Genomic DNA, 13,991 nt, shown 5'->3' with positions numbered 1-13,991 from the left:
GCTTGATACAGCAAGAATTATACCTGCATTCATATATACACAGGCTTTTGTTATGAGGACATGTTTCATTTCATTTTCCATGTCCAGCAATGCCTGTTTGGGCATTATGGTGCTAGTGAGAGTAGTGAGTGACCCCACTAACTCTGCACAATTTATACTCTATCTTGATTTGATGCCAGAGCCATCTAGCAGAGAAACAGGAGACTTGGGTGAGAAATGTCCACTGAATTTTGCTGACGAAACATCTTGTATCATGCTTGTAAGGTTCTTTTACATGCTGTAAATCTACAACATGGGACTTTACTTCCCCTCCGAAGGAAGTTGTGCTACAGACTTTTATCACCCCTAAAAATCCATCGACCTCGGCCGGGTTTGAACACGTGAACCTTGGGTCTAGTGGTTAGCACGCTAACCACTAGTCCACTGAGGGCGACATGAGGACATGTAGAACAAAGACACTGTTGATAAAACTAGTTTATTAACTTAGACATTTTTAATCACAAATACCTGTTACAGGACACAGATTAATTGTACTAGTAAATATAGTAGTACAACAGTGGTGCCAGAAAATAATGACTGTTCGAAAACGTTACTCACAGAACTTCACAGATTGCAGTAGATTTAAACAATCCTTTGTTCATGTAATGCAGTGTTTCCCAAAGATTTACACTCTGTGTTGTATCTTCTGTCACCACTGTTTTAAATTGATAAAATCAAGGAAGATGAGAGGAATGGGACATGTAGTATGCATAAGGTAAATGAGAGATATATACATTATAATGGGTACACCTTAAGTGAAGAGATGGGAGAATTAGGCACAGGTGAGGATTATATTGAAATGGATCTTAAATTGGATGTGAAGATATGGACTGGATTCAGCTGGCCCAGGATAGAGTCCAGTGGCAGACTTGTGAGCATGGTAATGAATGATTATCAGCTTATCAAGGACTCTGATGCATGGAGTTTGCCACACCTGTTTGTTGTGTCATTCTTTATCTGCCTCAGTCCATCCATTTCTTAGTGTACTTTGCAGTTTGTAGTCATGATTTTATATGTTATGTTTTCCTAGTGCCTGTTACAAAATTCTTAAGCCATTTTAAAACACTTGTTACAATTTTCATTTCAGATGTGAGAACACCTTGACATTTATAAGGCTGACAACTACTAGACTGATATTTAGGATTCACCTCATTTTCTTCATCTGATGAATCTGTAGTCATGTGTTGAAATGTATTTCTCATTCTTCTTACTAAAGTATTGTAATTGTTTTCATTCGTTTCATACTCGTCACTTGATGAATACAGTTGCTGCATATTGTCGTCAACAGGCTTACGGAACATATTATTGTTCAGCTGAAGTAAACATAGAAGGGAATTTTTGTGAATTTCGTCATTCTGTTTACTATTTTTATAATTAATAGGGTATTTACAGTCATTTGAATATCTGTAAACATTCTGAGAAATCTTTTGTATTTCTTCAGGAGATAATTTTTTATAATAGTTAATATTGTGTTTGTTAAAGTCCTTCTTTAATAAGTTACTCATAGACATATGAATTGCATCATGCATTGTTTCTCCATTGTCATTGTCATTTCCTTGTTTATTCCTTTCCTTGTTCTTGAATCCAAAGATCAAAGCTCTGGTATTTTCTTCACTGTTATTTATGTCTGATGAGTGGTGCTTATATAGCTTATGATAGTTTTTGAATGCATTGGGTTTGGATTGGATGATTTCTTCAGATGACCTTTTATACTTCTGGCTACCCAGAGCTCTAGGTCTGCTAACCACTATGTTGTTTTGTATTGCTTGTTGATAACTTTCTTCAGGAATATATTCTTTGTTATATGACCTTTTTTTATTGTAGAGTTCTGGTTGTAAACTTTGCTTATCGTCGTACATATAAAATCTTTTAAATAGCTGAGGTGAATCAAATACATTACGAGTGTCTGTTGTGGGGCCACCAAACAGGCTTTGATTTTCATCATAAGTGGAATGCTCTGTTCTCATGTTACTCTTCTGTGGCAGATAAGCCAGGTTCACACTTGTAACACTTGTATTATCACTGTCCCCAGTATCTGCTGTCAATTCAAACTCGTGCTTTGGTTTTTTGTCCAGCTCGTATGCCACTTCTATTTTCACTTTTAAAGGTGGTACCAGAAAATTAGTATATGAGTATTTGTTTCTTAATATAGGTGATTGTTGCAGTGTTTCTACATTTTTTAAATTGTGTTTTTCCTCCGAGATACCTGAAGTTCTGTAGCACTCTGATTTAATAGTGTGAATTTGTTGTGGAGATTTTGTTTGCCCTGTTTCTCCTTGTAGACTTGAAGGTGGAGTATATGTTGTTTCTTTAGGTTTAATGGAACTCATCAGTATATTCTTCAGTGATTCATGATTCAGTGCTGTAACCAGACCAGCAGGTATAATTTCATTGAAACCAGAGTTCATGGTTTCTGTTTGCCCCTGGTCCACATTTGCAGGTTGTTTGGTCAGATGAGATTGATTTTCCCTACCAGTTGATATAGTGGTAGGAGCAGAAGTTATTGTGTGTGAATATGGTAAATTTAATAACAATTTTATCTTGTCTTTGTTTTGAAACAAGAACATCAGTGTTTTTTCTAAAGCACCCATTGTAATTTTAACATCATCTTTAGATTGCTTGACTACATTTGTTGTGTCAGAGTTTTGTATGTTTCTGCTTCTTTCAGACACTTCTTGAACTGTGGTTGTTTCCTCTGTTTCCACTCCAAATTGTTGACTTTGGGCAGTGTGTTTAGTGTTTTGCACATGTAGTGCTGATGTATACTGTGTAACAGCATGAGATATCTTATTGTAATCTTCAGACATATACTTTGCTTCAACTGTGTGGTCAAAGGAACTATGATAAATTTCTTTGTTCTTAGATTGAGTTTGGATTTGCAGTGTGGAAGCAGAACTGTCTGTATTATACTTTGGAACAACTTTTCTGTAATTGGGTGGTAGTACTTCATGGTTGTGAGTGTAGCCTTTAGCATCTTCAGTTTCAAACTTTGTATCTTGTTTAACATTGCTATCTTTGTTTGCATCTTTGAAATTTTCTTGATGTAAATTTTTATAAAGATTTTCTGGCTGGGTAGTATTTTCTCTCTCCTTTTGTTTTTTATTATTTGATTCTTGCATTTCTTTTGGTAGCTGTGTGTTACCAGAATGAAAATTGTTATGTTTTAGAGCAGAAAGGTTATTGTATGCTTCAACCTGTGTATGATATTTTGAAGTGTGCCTTTGTTGAGCCATTTCGTTCTCCAGGTCTGTACTGCCTTCATAGGTATTTATCTTACTGGTGGATAATCCTGCAGTTTCTGAGTAATGTCTCTGATTCTTGTCATGATGCATTACTAGTGTCTGATTTGTAGTTATGTCCATTTGTGGTTCTGATCCATTTGCATAGTCAGTTCTAGTAAGATTTGTGTTAATGCCATCTTCTGACAGCATCAATGGTAGACTGTTTGTTGTATAAGTAAGTGGTTGAAGAGAGTCAGAGGGCTGTAGTGTATTGTGAACTTGATGTAATTTCTTGCCTTGAGGCTTATTCACAATATCTGTAGAATTAACAATATCCTCTAGTGTTTTTTTTATCATGTCTCCCATATTTTCATGCAAAATGTCTTTGGATGATAAAGTGTCCAATGTCAGGAAAGGTTCTGTTGTTTCAGGTATGAGATGTTGCAAGGTGGAGTTGTCTCTGTGACCATTCATCTTTGCTGAAGTTTTGTTACCATTTATACTTTTTTCACTAAAAATTACATTATCTTGCTTATACTGTAATTCAGGAAGCTGCTGAGTGCTTTCTCCAAATTTTGTTTCATGAAACTGGATGTAACTGTTTGTAACCATGTTTTCTTGAAGTGTACCTGTGTCTACTTCAGCATGTAAATTACTTGAAGTAGTAACAGATTTCTGATACATTTCTGTATTATTCATTAGTTGAGTAACAGGGTCATCTTGCACATTGTTTTGATTCCATCTGTCAGGTACAACATTTTCAAAACCTGATTTCACATTTATAGCATTTCTCATCTTATCTTTGGTATGATTTTGTTGTGGTGTTTTAGTAAAAGGAGCATTTTGTAAAGTACCATATTCATCTGTATTCAGATGTGGTGAACCATCCTTCTGTATCCAACTTGTGTCATTAATAAGTTTATCAAGGTTTGCTGTTATTCTCTTGACATCTTGAGTTTCATGTGGTATTGCAAAGTATGCATTTTGTGAAGAGTTTGATCTTTTAGGTAAATTTGTTACTTCCATTTCATTCATTATTTCTCTGGATGTTGCAACAGTCTGGGATGTTGTTAACTCTGATTCTTTACTTTCATATTTATCAGTTTTATTTGGAGATTGTGGACCAGCAAGATAAGTCTCTTGTGTTTCTCTTGATGTGTCAGCTGTAAAAGTTTCTGGACTTGTGTAATTTTCATTTGCTTTTGTCTTTATTGCATTATGAACATCCATCTGTGTATCTGTTTGCTGCTCATAGTTCTGAGAGGATCCGTGTACAGTTAATGGTACGTCTGATTTGTTATCAGTCGCATAACCAAAAATTCCTTGCTTCCTCACATGTGCTGAAGCCCTTCTTGGGGTAACTGGCTTGTCCATCTTTAAATATGTTGACACCTTTGTTGTAAAATTAATTACTTTTTCTGGTACTGTTGTTTTAATAATTTCTAGTTCTCTCTTCTCACTTATTTCTTGGAGTTCTGTCTGTTGTGGCCTGACTGTGGTTGCATAAAAGTGTTCTGAAATGTTTTCTTGTATGGTTGGCAAAGTTTCAGGAATTTTAGCATTCATGTGAATAGTGTTTGATATATTCTCTGGTAATGATACAGTTGCAGGAGGGAAGTAATAATATCCTTTATTTTCTGCTGATGCTCTCTTGTCAGGTACAGTTGATCCTCCTGGATTTGCATTCTTGTGGTTACTCATTGTTGATGTTGAATGTATTGCCATCTGCTCATCCTGTCTTTCTGTAGTGACATACATATCTGCAACGTCTGATACATGGTTATATGGTATCGCTGTCAGCAATTCCCTTATTGTAATAGTAGAGTAACTTGTGTCTTGCTTGTGTGTAACGTCTTTTATGTTTGGTTGGTGTGTTGTATTTACTGGGACTGAATCAAGCTGAATTTTTAACTCATCTATTGATGAACTTATTACAGAGTGGTCAACATCTGTGATTGGGACTGCAGCATCTTCTATTCTACTCATTTCTTGAGAATTTTGCATGACTCTTGTTGATTGCTTTTTTTGTACATTCCACATTTCCTTCATTTCTTTTTCAGTAATCATAATATCTGTAGCATACTGAGTTGGTTCTGAAAAGTCCAAGCTTTCTTCCAGGGATATTTGATTGGACTTATATGGTGACATAGTTGAATTTGAAACATCTTTGTTATTTTCTTCTGAATTTATCAGTTTTGCTGTGCCATAGATTGTTTTCTCATTTGATGGCAGTGTTGGTATTACATCCTGTTCCATATTTATTTCTCTTTCATACTCATTCAGGCTCATTGTTTGAGGATAAATTTCATGTGAACCAGATGCAAGTGTTTTCTGTGTAATTGTGCTTTCAAGGGGTGGATGTGTAGCTGCAAAATACAGTTCTGCTAAACTTGCTTGAATATTTGACACATACTGATTTACTGGACTTTTGATTGTTTCCCTAAAATTGTCTCCAGATTTTCTTCTGGATTCCAAGTTGATAGAGTTTGTTGGTGCAGATGTCAAATGTGCATGTTCTGAAGATGTTACTGCTGAAGTAGGTACATATTCATTGTCTTTAAATATACGCAAAAATTCATTCTTTGTTCTCTCTGAAACCCTACCCAAATAGGTAGGTAAATTAAATGGAGAAACACCTTCTGGAGATTCACTTTGTAGAATTAAGTGATTATCATCATTGACAGAACTTTGTACAGTATTTGGAACACTATTTATTTCTTCAGGCACACTGAGAATTGCACTTACAGCTTCATTTGGACTTGTTGCAGCTGAATATCTGTATTTAAAATTGTCTCTTATCTGTGGAGTAGTAGCAGGCACTGCACAGGGATTTTGTTCAGGAACAGAATCTTTAATGTCTTTTTTACTGTCAGTTACTTTGTAATTCTTTTGTCTGTGGTGCTGTGGTTGGGGTTGTGTTCTACTTGTAAATGACTGACTTTGAAAAGGCACATTACCAACATTGATATAGTTAGATGGTTTTAAAATTTCTTGATAATATTGAGGTGTGGTAGCAGCTTTATGTGATAATGGTGCACACTCATCAGGGTTTGTCATGTGATATGTTGGTGTTCGAAGAGGCATATTTTTTAAAGCAGTTTCTCTACCATTAATACTGCTGAAGTATATTGATTCTTTATCTGTGTATGGAGGAGTATTGGCATCTCTGTGTTCGTAATTGTACTTTGGATAGTCTGTCATTGATCCCACCCTTATTAGTTCTTTTGTGAGGGTTGAAGCTTTTGAGCTGTATGGTGAAGTACCTTCTGTATTCTGCATGAACTGTAATTCTTCATTCATTTTATTAAAGTAAGGTAATTCATCAGAAGGTATTTTATTTCCATCAGTTGAGTAGTGAGATATAACAGGAAGGTCATGAAGTGTTGAAATAATGACATTGTTCAGCTTCTGTTTAGTCATGTTGTTTGATATTTCATTAAAATCTCTTTGAAAAGATGGTGTATGTATTTGTGCATTACTTGGTATTTTGTTATGATTGGCAGCAGGTAATGAAAGCACTGAATTTTTTGTTGTCAATCTTGTTCCATCTTCAGATGTTGAAAATTTTAGTTTTTGACTGGACATACTGGGCATTTCATAGTAATAAATGGGAGTTTCCTTAGCCTCTCCATCTGATATACTCTGAGTTGATACTTCATCCTCTTGCAGAACTTCAGAAGATTTACCAGGAAGATATTTTTGCTTGTTGCTTAGTGGCTTTTGAACATGTGGTGAATTGTTGTGATCTTGAGATAGAAACTCACCTTGCATCAGTCTTCTATCATCACTTGGAAGGTACAAAGGCATGTCCTTGTGTCCTGTGTCTTCATTTATCTCAATAGCTTTCTTTACTGTATGTTCACTTTCACAGTCTATTGTAGAGAGTTCAGGATTGGTGATGGGTGATGTATTGTGCTTCAGTAAATGATACATTGGTGAGTAATTTGTGTAAATTGTATATTCATCTTGATGATTTTCTTGTTCAGGATTCCAGTAAGTATTTTCATGTGTGTTTCCATACAGGTCTGGATCTGAGGTTTGTGCATTGTCATATTGATGATTTTGATATTTTGTTGGCTGTGGGAAGTTTTCATTTTTGTACAAATAATTTTTTGGCGAAGTTAACTCTGAGTGCATACTTTCCTTCAGTGGCGAATTTCTACCTTTTGGATTGTGAGACATTGATTTTGTTCTTTCATATGGATAATAGTATTCTTCTACATTGTCTGACAAGAGGCTAGGATTTGTAGATGTGTCACTCATCAGATGGGAATAAATTTGAGGGTTCAGTTTTGCACTCCATTCATTCTGATGTTTAATATCAATATATCTAGTTTTATCTCTTGATGGTCTCCCAGATTTATATTTATTCAGTTTGAATTCCTTTTCAGTATTCATTAGCTGCTTTTCTAAACCGTTACTACCAGCATTACAACCATTATTACCAATATCACAGCCGTTACTAACTGTCAGTAACTGTTGGAGTACATTCCCATCCCTGAGTATTTCTTGAGATTTAGATGCTTGCTGTATGTAACTGGCAAGTGACTTGGGTCTGTTGTTATCAAAACTGTTATCCATAGCTTGAGGTACAGCAATCAGTTGGGCATTCTGAACACCATTATTGTCAGTTTTAAATTCACCATTGTTTCTGTTTACATTATCAGCAATAAATGAAGGATATGTTGATTTGTGATAATTAATACTGTCATCCTCACTCATGTAATTGGATATGTTTGTGCCCTTTTTATGATAGTCATGATGATAATTTATCTTCCTGCTTCCTTTTCTGTTGTCTTGGCATCGTTTGGACTTGCTTGACTTTTGTCTTATTGCTTTGTTTTTATTATCTTCTGGGTATAAAACAGTTATATGAAATGGTTGGTTGCTGGTCTCTCTCTTTCCTCGAGCTGTTGCTGCATTTATATTGTGAAACTTGTACCTGTTATTGTGTCTGGTTACACTTGCATTTGGAAGCCAAGTTGAGCTTCCCTTGTTGAGATTTGTGGAATTTATCTGTTGGAGGCTGAAAATCAAGGAATGAATCATGAATTTATATAGTACAGTTTTCACTCAGAAAATCCTATTTATACAAGAGTCCTGAAAATGTGATACAGAAGCACTTTAGAGGTGAATTCATGTGGTTGGTTAAAGCACAAGTACACAGTTATGAAAATAACTTTCTGCATGTGTGTTTGAAAATGTTTCAACATCATAATTCTAACATAAGATGAAGGTGCTTGAGGAATATTCTAATGCCATAGTAATTAAGTGATTTAATGTTGATCTTGATGTTACCAGATCAGTTAATTTGAATTCCCTTTAGGTATTCTTTTCACTGTATTAAAACTGCCTTTATTCTGAGACCAGCCAAGTACCAGATCAGAGATGAAGCTCTTGACCAAGGGTATGATAATATGCTGCTTGGTCAAGACTATTACGCATCTCATGGAATGGCATCGGGGAAAACTGAATAATTTCAAGATAAACCTGCTCAAGTGCCATTTCATTCACCATGAATCTCACTTGAACTCACCCAGGATTGAACCTAGTTCTGTGCAGGAAGAACCCAACATATAGTACCTGAATTATGGCTAAGCCTCATTCCTCTGTATTTTACAAATTATTCTCTACTTTCTCAAATGCAACAGAACGTTAATGTGATACTTGAAAATATAGGGATGTTCCATGATTGTAACTCATGAGAATCACATCAGTCCATGTAGTTGTGGTGTGATGTTATTGCTACCAACCTGGAAATATATTGTGGGACCAATTAATGACATTATTTAATTTTCACTCTATACTGGGACCTAGTATACTTACATTCTTTTATGCAGTGAATCTCTCTGGTTGAAGAGAAGGTTTCCTATGTCTTGGGTTTTCATGCTTGCAGTTTGTTCACAACATTGTTGAAGCACCCATATTGTAAGCCATAGCCACAGGTGTCCCATATTGTGCCTGCTGTATTGTACAGAACATTTTACAAAGGATGTAGAACAGTACAATCAGTGGCAAAGTCAAATGTAAATGACACTAGAGAATATATATAACTTAAAATCTGACCTTTTTTTACCCCCTGATATAGTGAAACTATTCCAGATAACACGCTGAAGTTTCAGTCTGGTTAACAATATATTTAAATCGTTTTTGCTAAAATTAAGACAAAGTTAAGCAAGGAATAAAATTAAATATGTAAATAATTACATATACAGTGTTGTATGTGCAGACAGGTACATAATTTTACTGAAAAGTGAAAACTACAATGGTGTATCTTCATATAAATAAATTATACACTGAATATAATAAAGAAATATTAAAGATGAAAACAATGACATTGTGAGGAAAATACCTTAGAGAAACAAAAATTGAGTTTGATAATTTTATTCTTTGACAGGTCCACATTTTAATTAGTTGAAGGACAGCTGTAATACATCACATCAATTTTAATATGAAGCAGCTATGTGGGTGGACAATAAAAGAAAAGTTATATGATTTGAACTGCAAAGATGACATTATAAAGGACACTTATGGATATACAAGAATAGATGAAATTCATTTAATCTATTATCAAACCAAGGGACAAAACACTATTAATACAAAATGTGTAGTTAAGTTTATAACAGGTTACCATACAAATTTATCATGTCACCTTAACAGTGCTTCAGTTATTTTCACCAAGATAAAATATTTTGTGTAGTTGCTATGTTATTATCAACCATTTTCCTAAGTTATTGCCACAGTGAACATTACACAATATTCAAAAACTTGTCACTGTTCAAGTATTAAGGACCACGTACTGTCTTCTTTCCACCTCACATTTGGAAAGCCAGCATATCAGAATTGTCATCTTTTATATAGTATTTTGTGTTTCACTAATAGAACACGAGGAATTAAGGATTTGAGATGCTGATGTTTTCAGCTGTTCACAAAGTGTTGGAAGGTACAGTAAATGTTAGTACAATTGCTAGTATCCCAGGAATTAGCTGATGAGATGAATGATAACTCAGCACATACTCTAACTGGTATTATGTTACATCATTGTTCTACTTCATTCAGAATGGAGGTCATTGTATGTGTGGATTTATTTCTAAATTTCTGTCTCTGCATTTTATTATTAAAGAATAGAGAAAGATATTTTGATGATTACAAAGAAATATGCTGTGATAGAAATATACAGTGTTTCTGTTTTGTTTTTTTGACAACTTTTAAGAAGTTAATAGGAAAGTTGTAAACACAATCTTTGCCATCTTTCCTTGACAGAAGAATAAAATCATGTTGTACTGCATGCATGTCCCTCCTCAGACATTGTGAAACAGTAAAGATTGCGCTTAGGATCTTGCCACTAGCAGTTTCCTTGACTCTGCTTTATTTTCTAAATCCTATTTCCAGCATATCTAAGGTTATGTATGATGGCATATCAAGGGTAATTTTCATTATAAACGGTAATACATGTTGGCCACCCAAAAAAACATAACAGCAGCTATGATCAGTCTTTCCAACAGAATTCAGTAATCCAAAGTATTAAATATGGAATTAAGTTGGTTATTATAGGTCTGCATGACATCTTTGGGCAGAGAATATTGAAATGAAGTGGAAATACTGAATGGGCACATTGTGCTGGCTAGGAATGCTTCAGTAAAGTGACTTGAACAAGGTAAACTGTTTTCAGAAGAGGGAATTTCCTGATTACAGCAGACAGTTGCTTCCATCCTTGTATTTAGTGTCAGTTGTGACTGTGTGGTAATCAGTGATTGGAACAGATATTTAATTTCTTAAACTGTTGATTGAATTGACATGTTACTGCTTCCTGCAAGTAAGTAAATCTTATTCTATGGCCTTTATTATGTTAACTTTCACCAGAAGATCTATTGGGATTGTGAAGAAATAGTTGACTCTATGGAATCTGAGTCTTATTATTTGAGGTTATTGATGGGCACATGATCAGATTTTATAAGTAATAATATTCCTCTATCCAGTTAATTAATCTTTGAAACTAAACTGATTTTGATTAGAGTTATTGTTGTGGGACTAAACTGAATGTTGTTAGGTGAATGTAATTTTGGCCTGTATTGGTCCAATATAATTTCTACTTTACAAGTTTGAATCAAACATCAGTTTCTTCCAAAATGTTTGTACACCACAAATCATGGATCTCTTTAAGATCTGAACTTTCATAAAAATATTTTTCATTACAGATAACAACAAAAATATATTACGACTGTATACAGTATATTATAATTAGTATGATTGGCTTTGCAACAGTGGATTTGTATTTCAATAAACAGTAAAACCAATGAGGTGTGCAAAATAAGAAAGAAGTATGAGATGTGAGGTTCTTACTGCATTGAAGATTTCAGTGATGGTCTTCTGGGTTTTAACATCATGTGGACTTGTATGTAGATACCAAGATTTTATTATCTACCTACAAGTCCATGTAGAATTACAATCTAGAAGACCAACATCAACAACAAATAAATATATTTGAAAATTGTTTATGCTTTAGATTAGAGCATGTCTTTGCATCCTCCTTATTGAAGGCATCATGAAGGAACAAAAAGTTAAATAAAACAAGGTTATATTCACATGCAGAAATGTAAGTGTATTATGTAAAGTGCTTGTTATTTTCATTCAGTTGTATCCGAAATCAAAACAATTGATAAATTTGAATAAAGCTATCCAGTATAAAATTTAATGAAAAATCTGTTTAACAGTTCTCATGTTGATAAGTGTGACAGATGGACAAATAAACATAGCATAGCTAATAGGCACATTTTTGCAGCTTGTTAATGTGCTTAAAAAGGAGAAAGAAGGATTTAGAAACCTCTCTTTGACATTAAATTACTTAAGCCATTGTGTGAAACAAACAGTACATCTGATATCAGACATATATTTTACCTCGTGGTTTCAGTCTAACACAATTTAAATATTGTTTTAAAAATGTGCTCATTTCTGAAATACAGGTATTTCTTTGCATATTAGTTGTATATGTTTGATTTTTAAACCAACTTAACAGAGCCACTGTGGAGTTTCTCATAGGTTTTTTTATAAAATAAAAGTTTAATTTTACAGAAAATATTAACATAATATTAATGACAGAAGTTATGCTGAAATGATTATATTGTGGGGAAAAAATAAGTACCAAGGATATTTATCTAAATTAAATAAAGAATAGTGAGATAGGACATGTAGCATGCATAAAATGATACAGATACTTTTCTTATCCATAAATTTATTACTTATAGGCCATTGAACTACTTTTGATAGATTTTTGATTGCATGCACATAAATAATAAACATTTTCTTACCTCAAGTAAAGTATGATCGTACAAACTATGTTTTCACCTTCTGCAAATATTGATGTTCACTATTAATAAAGAACTGAATGGTATCTAGAAATTCCTTTACATTTTCATTGCATTCATCTTAAACAAAGACACTGTTGTTTTATTCAGACACATGAAAGTAAGCAAGCACAAAAGCACAAGAATAAGATTAAAGGTGAATGATAATAATAACAATAATAATCCTGTAAAATTTTCCTGCTTTGTTGTTAATGTTATATTTGATAAATTGAAAGTTCTATAAAGAAATTTGTTCCACAGTCACTTGTGTTACTGCTTATTTTTTATGTATTCAGTTAAACTAGCTAGTATTCATGTGCACTGTAAGAGTGCTAAGATCTGCTCATTGCAGTAGTATAACACTGCTACACCCACCAGCAAAATTCCCTTCCCACTTTTGTCCACCTGTCTGCCAATTCAGCAACTACCTGTACAGATTTCACTACATGTGTAGTATTTCAATTATGTGTGATTGGTAGTTATGTTGCATCACATCACACTAAATGGTACCAATAGAATTGTGTATCAGCCTTTAATTTAGTCCTACATTTCTGCTTCTTTTTCTTATAAGGCCTTATTATTCTGAAACCACTTCCATTTGTAGACATGGGTAAGTTGGTGCTTTAATTACATAACTTATTTTAAAATTGCCATTTCCAGTTATCTGTTTAAGGTACACCACATACACACACACACACACACACATACATATAAAAGAGTTTAATTCATAAAACATTGTTAGCAAATAAATCTGAAATACCAGACTTATTTGACCAGCGTGCTTCCCATTTTCAGTTATTTTGCTATTAATTCGTCACTGAAATGAATGTTCTTTCTGTGTGTGATACAGAATTTGCACTTCTTGCCTTAACTGTGTTTGAACCCAGCCTATTTTGTCCACACTGTTTACATCTGCTTGGAGACTGGTTATATGTGGTTTTCCTCAGTCCTACAGACAAGTGATAGAATAGCACCTTCATACAGACCATGAATGCTTTCACATTTTTCCAAATTCATTATAATCAATAATCATATAATTCAGTGCTACATAAACTATACAGTTTGAAAAATTGTTGTTAAATAAAAAAATTCTGTGTGCATAAGCTGTAGTGTCGGCAAGAAAGAGTTTATGTTCATTTGGCTGTCCCACATTAATAGTTTTTTTAACCATTTGGCTGATTTTTATTAACATTTATTGACAATAGTGCTTCCTCAGAAATTGATGGTCATTCAGCTGGTCAAGGAATTTCCAGACTATTATGGTTCCCTAAGATTGATTTACAGAGGTCCTGTACTAGACCCTAACCTGAGCCAGTTTAATTCATTTCAAACCACCATGCCCCATTTCTTTAAGATTAATTTTAATGCTACCTTTCCTCTCAGATTC

General features: G+C 34.0%; 1 protein-coding gene across 1 annotated transcript; it reads right to left on the bottom strand.

Annotated features, from left to right (window-relative positions):
* Window positions 1-467: 467 nt before the first annotated feature.
* LOC110838133 (uncharacterized) lies at window positions 468-12,752 on the bottom strand. Its single transcript, XM_022081021.2, has 3 exons — window positions 12,569-12,752; window positions 9,087-9,224; window positions 468-8,286 (listed from the first exon to the last, which is right to left on the bottom strand). Exons 2-3 carry the CDS (start codon window positions 9,212-9,214, stop codon window positions 1,056-1,058), a joined length of 7,359 nt encoding a protein of 2,452 aa, XP_021936713.2. The 5' UTR covers window positions 9,215-9,224; window positions 12,569-12,752; the 3' UTR covers window positions 468-1,055.
* Window positions 12,753-13,991: the final 1,239 nt, after the last annotated feature.

This window comes from Zootermopsis nevadensis, unplaced genomic scaffold (genome assembly GCF_977971745.1).
Source record: "Zootermopsis nevadensis isolate Lab colony 2312 unplaced genomic scaffold, Znev_1.0 Znev_ptg000061l, whole genome shotgun sequence".
NCBI classification, from domain to species: Eukaryota; Metazoa; Arthropoda; class Insecta; order Blattodea; family Termopsidae; genus Zootermopsis; species Zootermopsis nevadensis.
This window is presented reverse-complemented; position numbering and strand designations above follow the sequence as displayed.

Bases quoted from the DNA above. Each gene is read 5' to 3' on its own strand.
- LOC110838133 (XM_022081021.2), bottom strand. From the start codon at position 9,214: ATGGGACACCTGTGGCTATGGCTTACAATATGGGTGCTTCAACAATGT. The intron at 8,287-9,086 runs GTAAGTATACTA...CTTGATTTTCAG, and splicing joins GATTCACTGCATAAAAGAAT to CCTCCAACAGATAAATTCCA.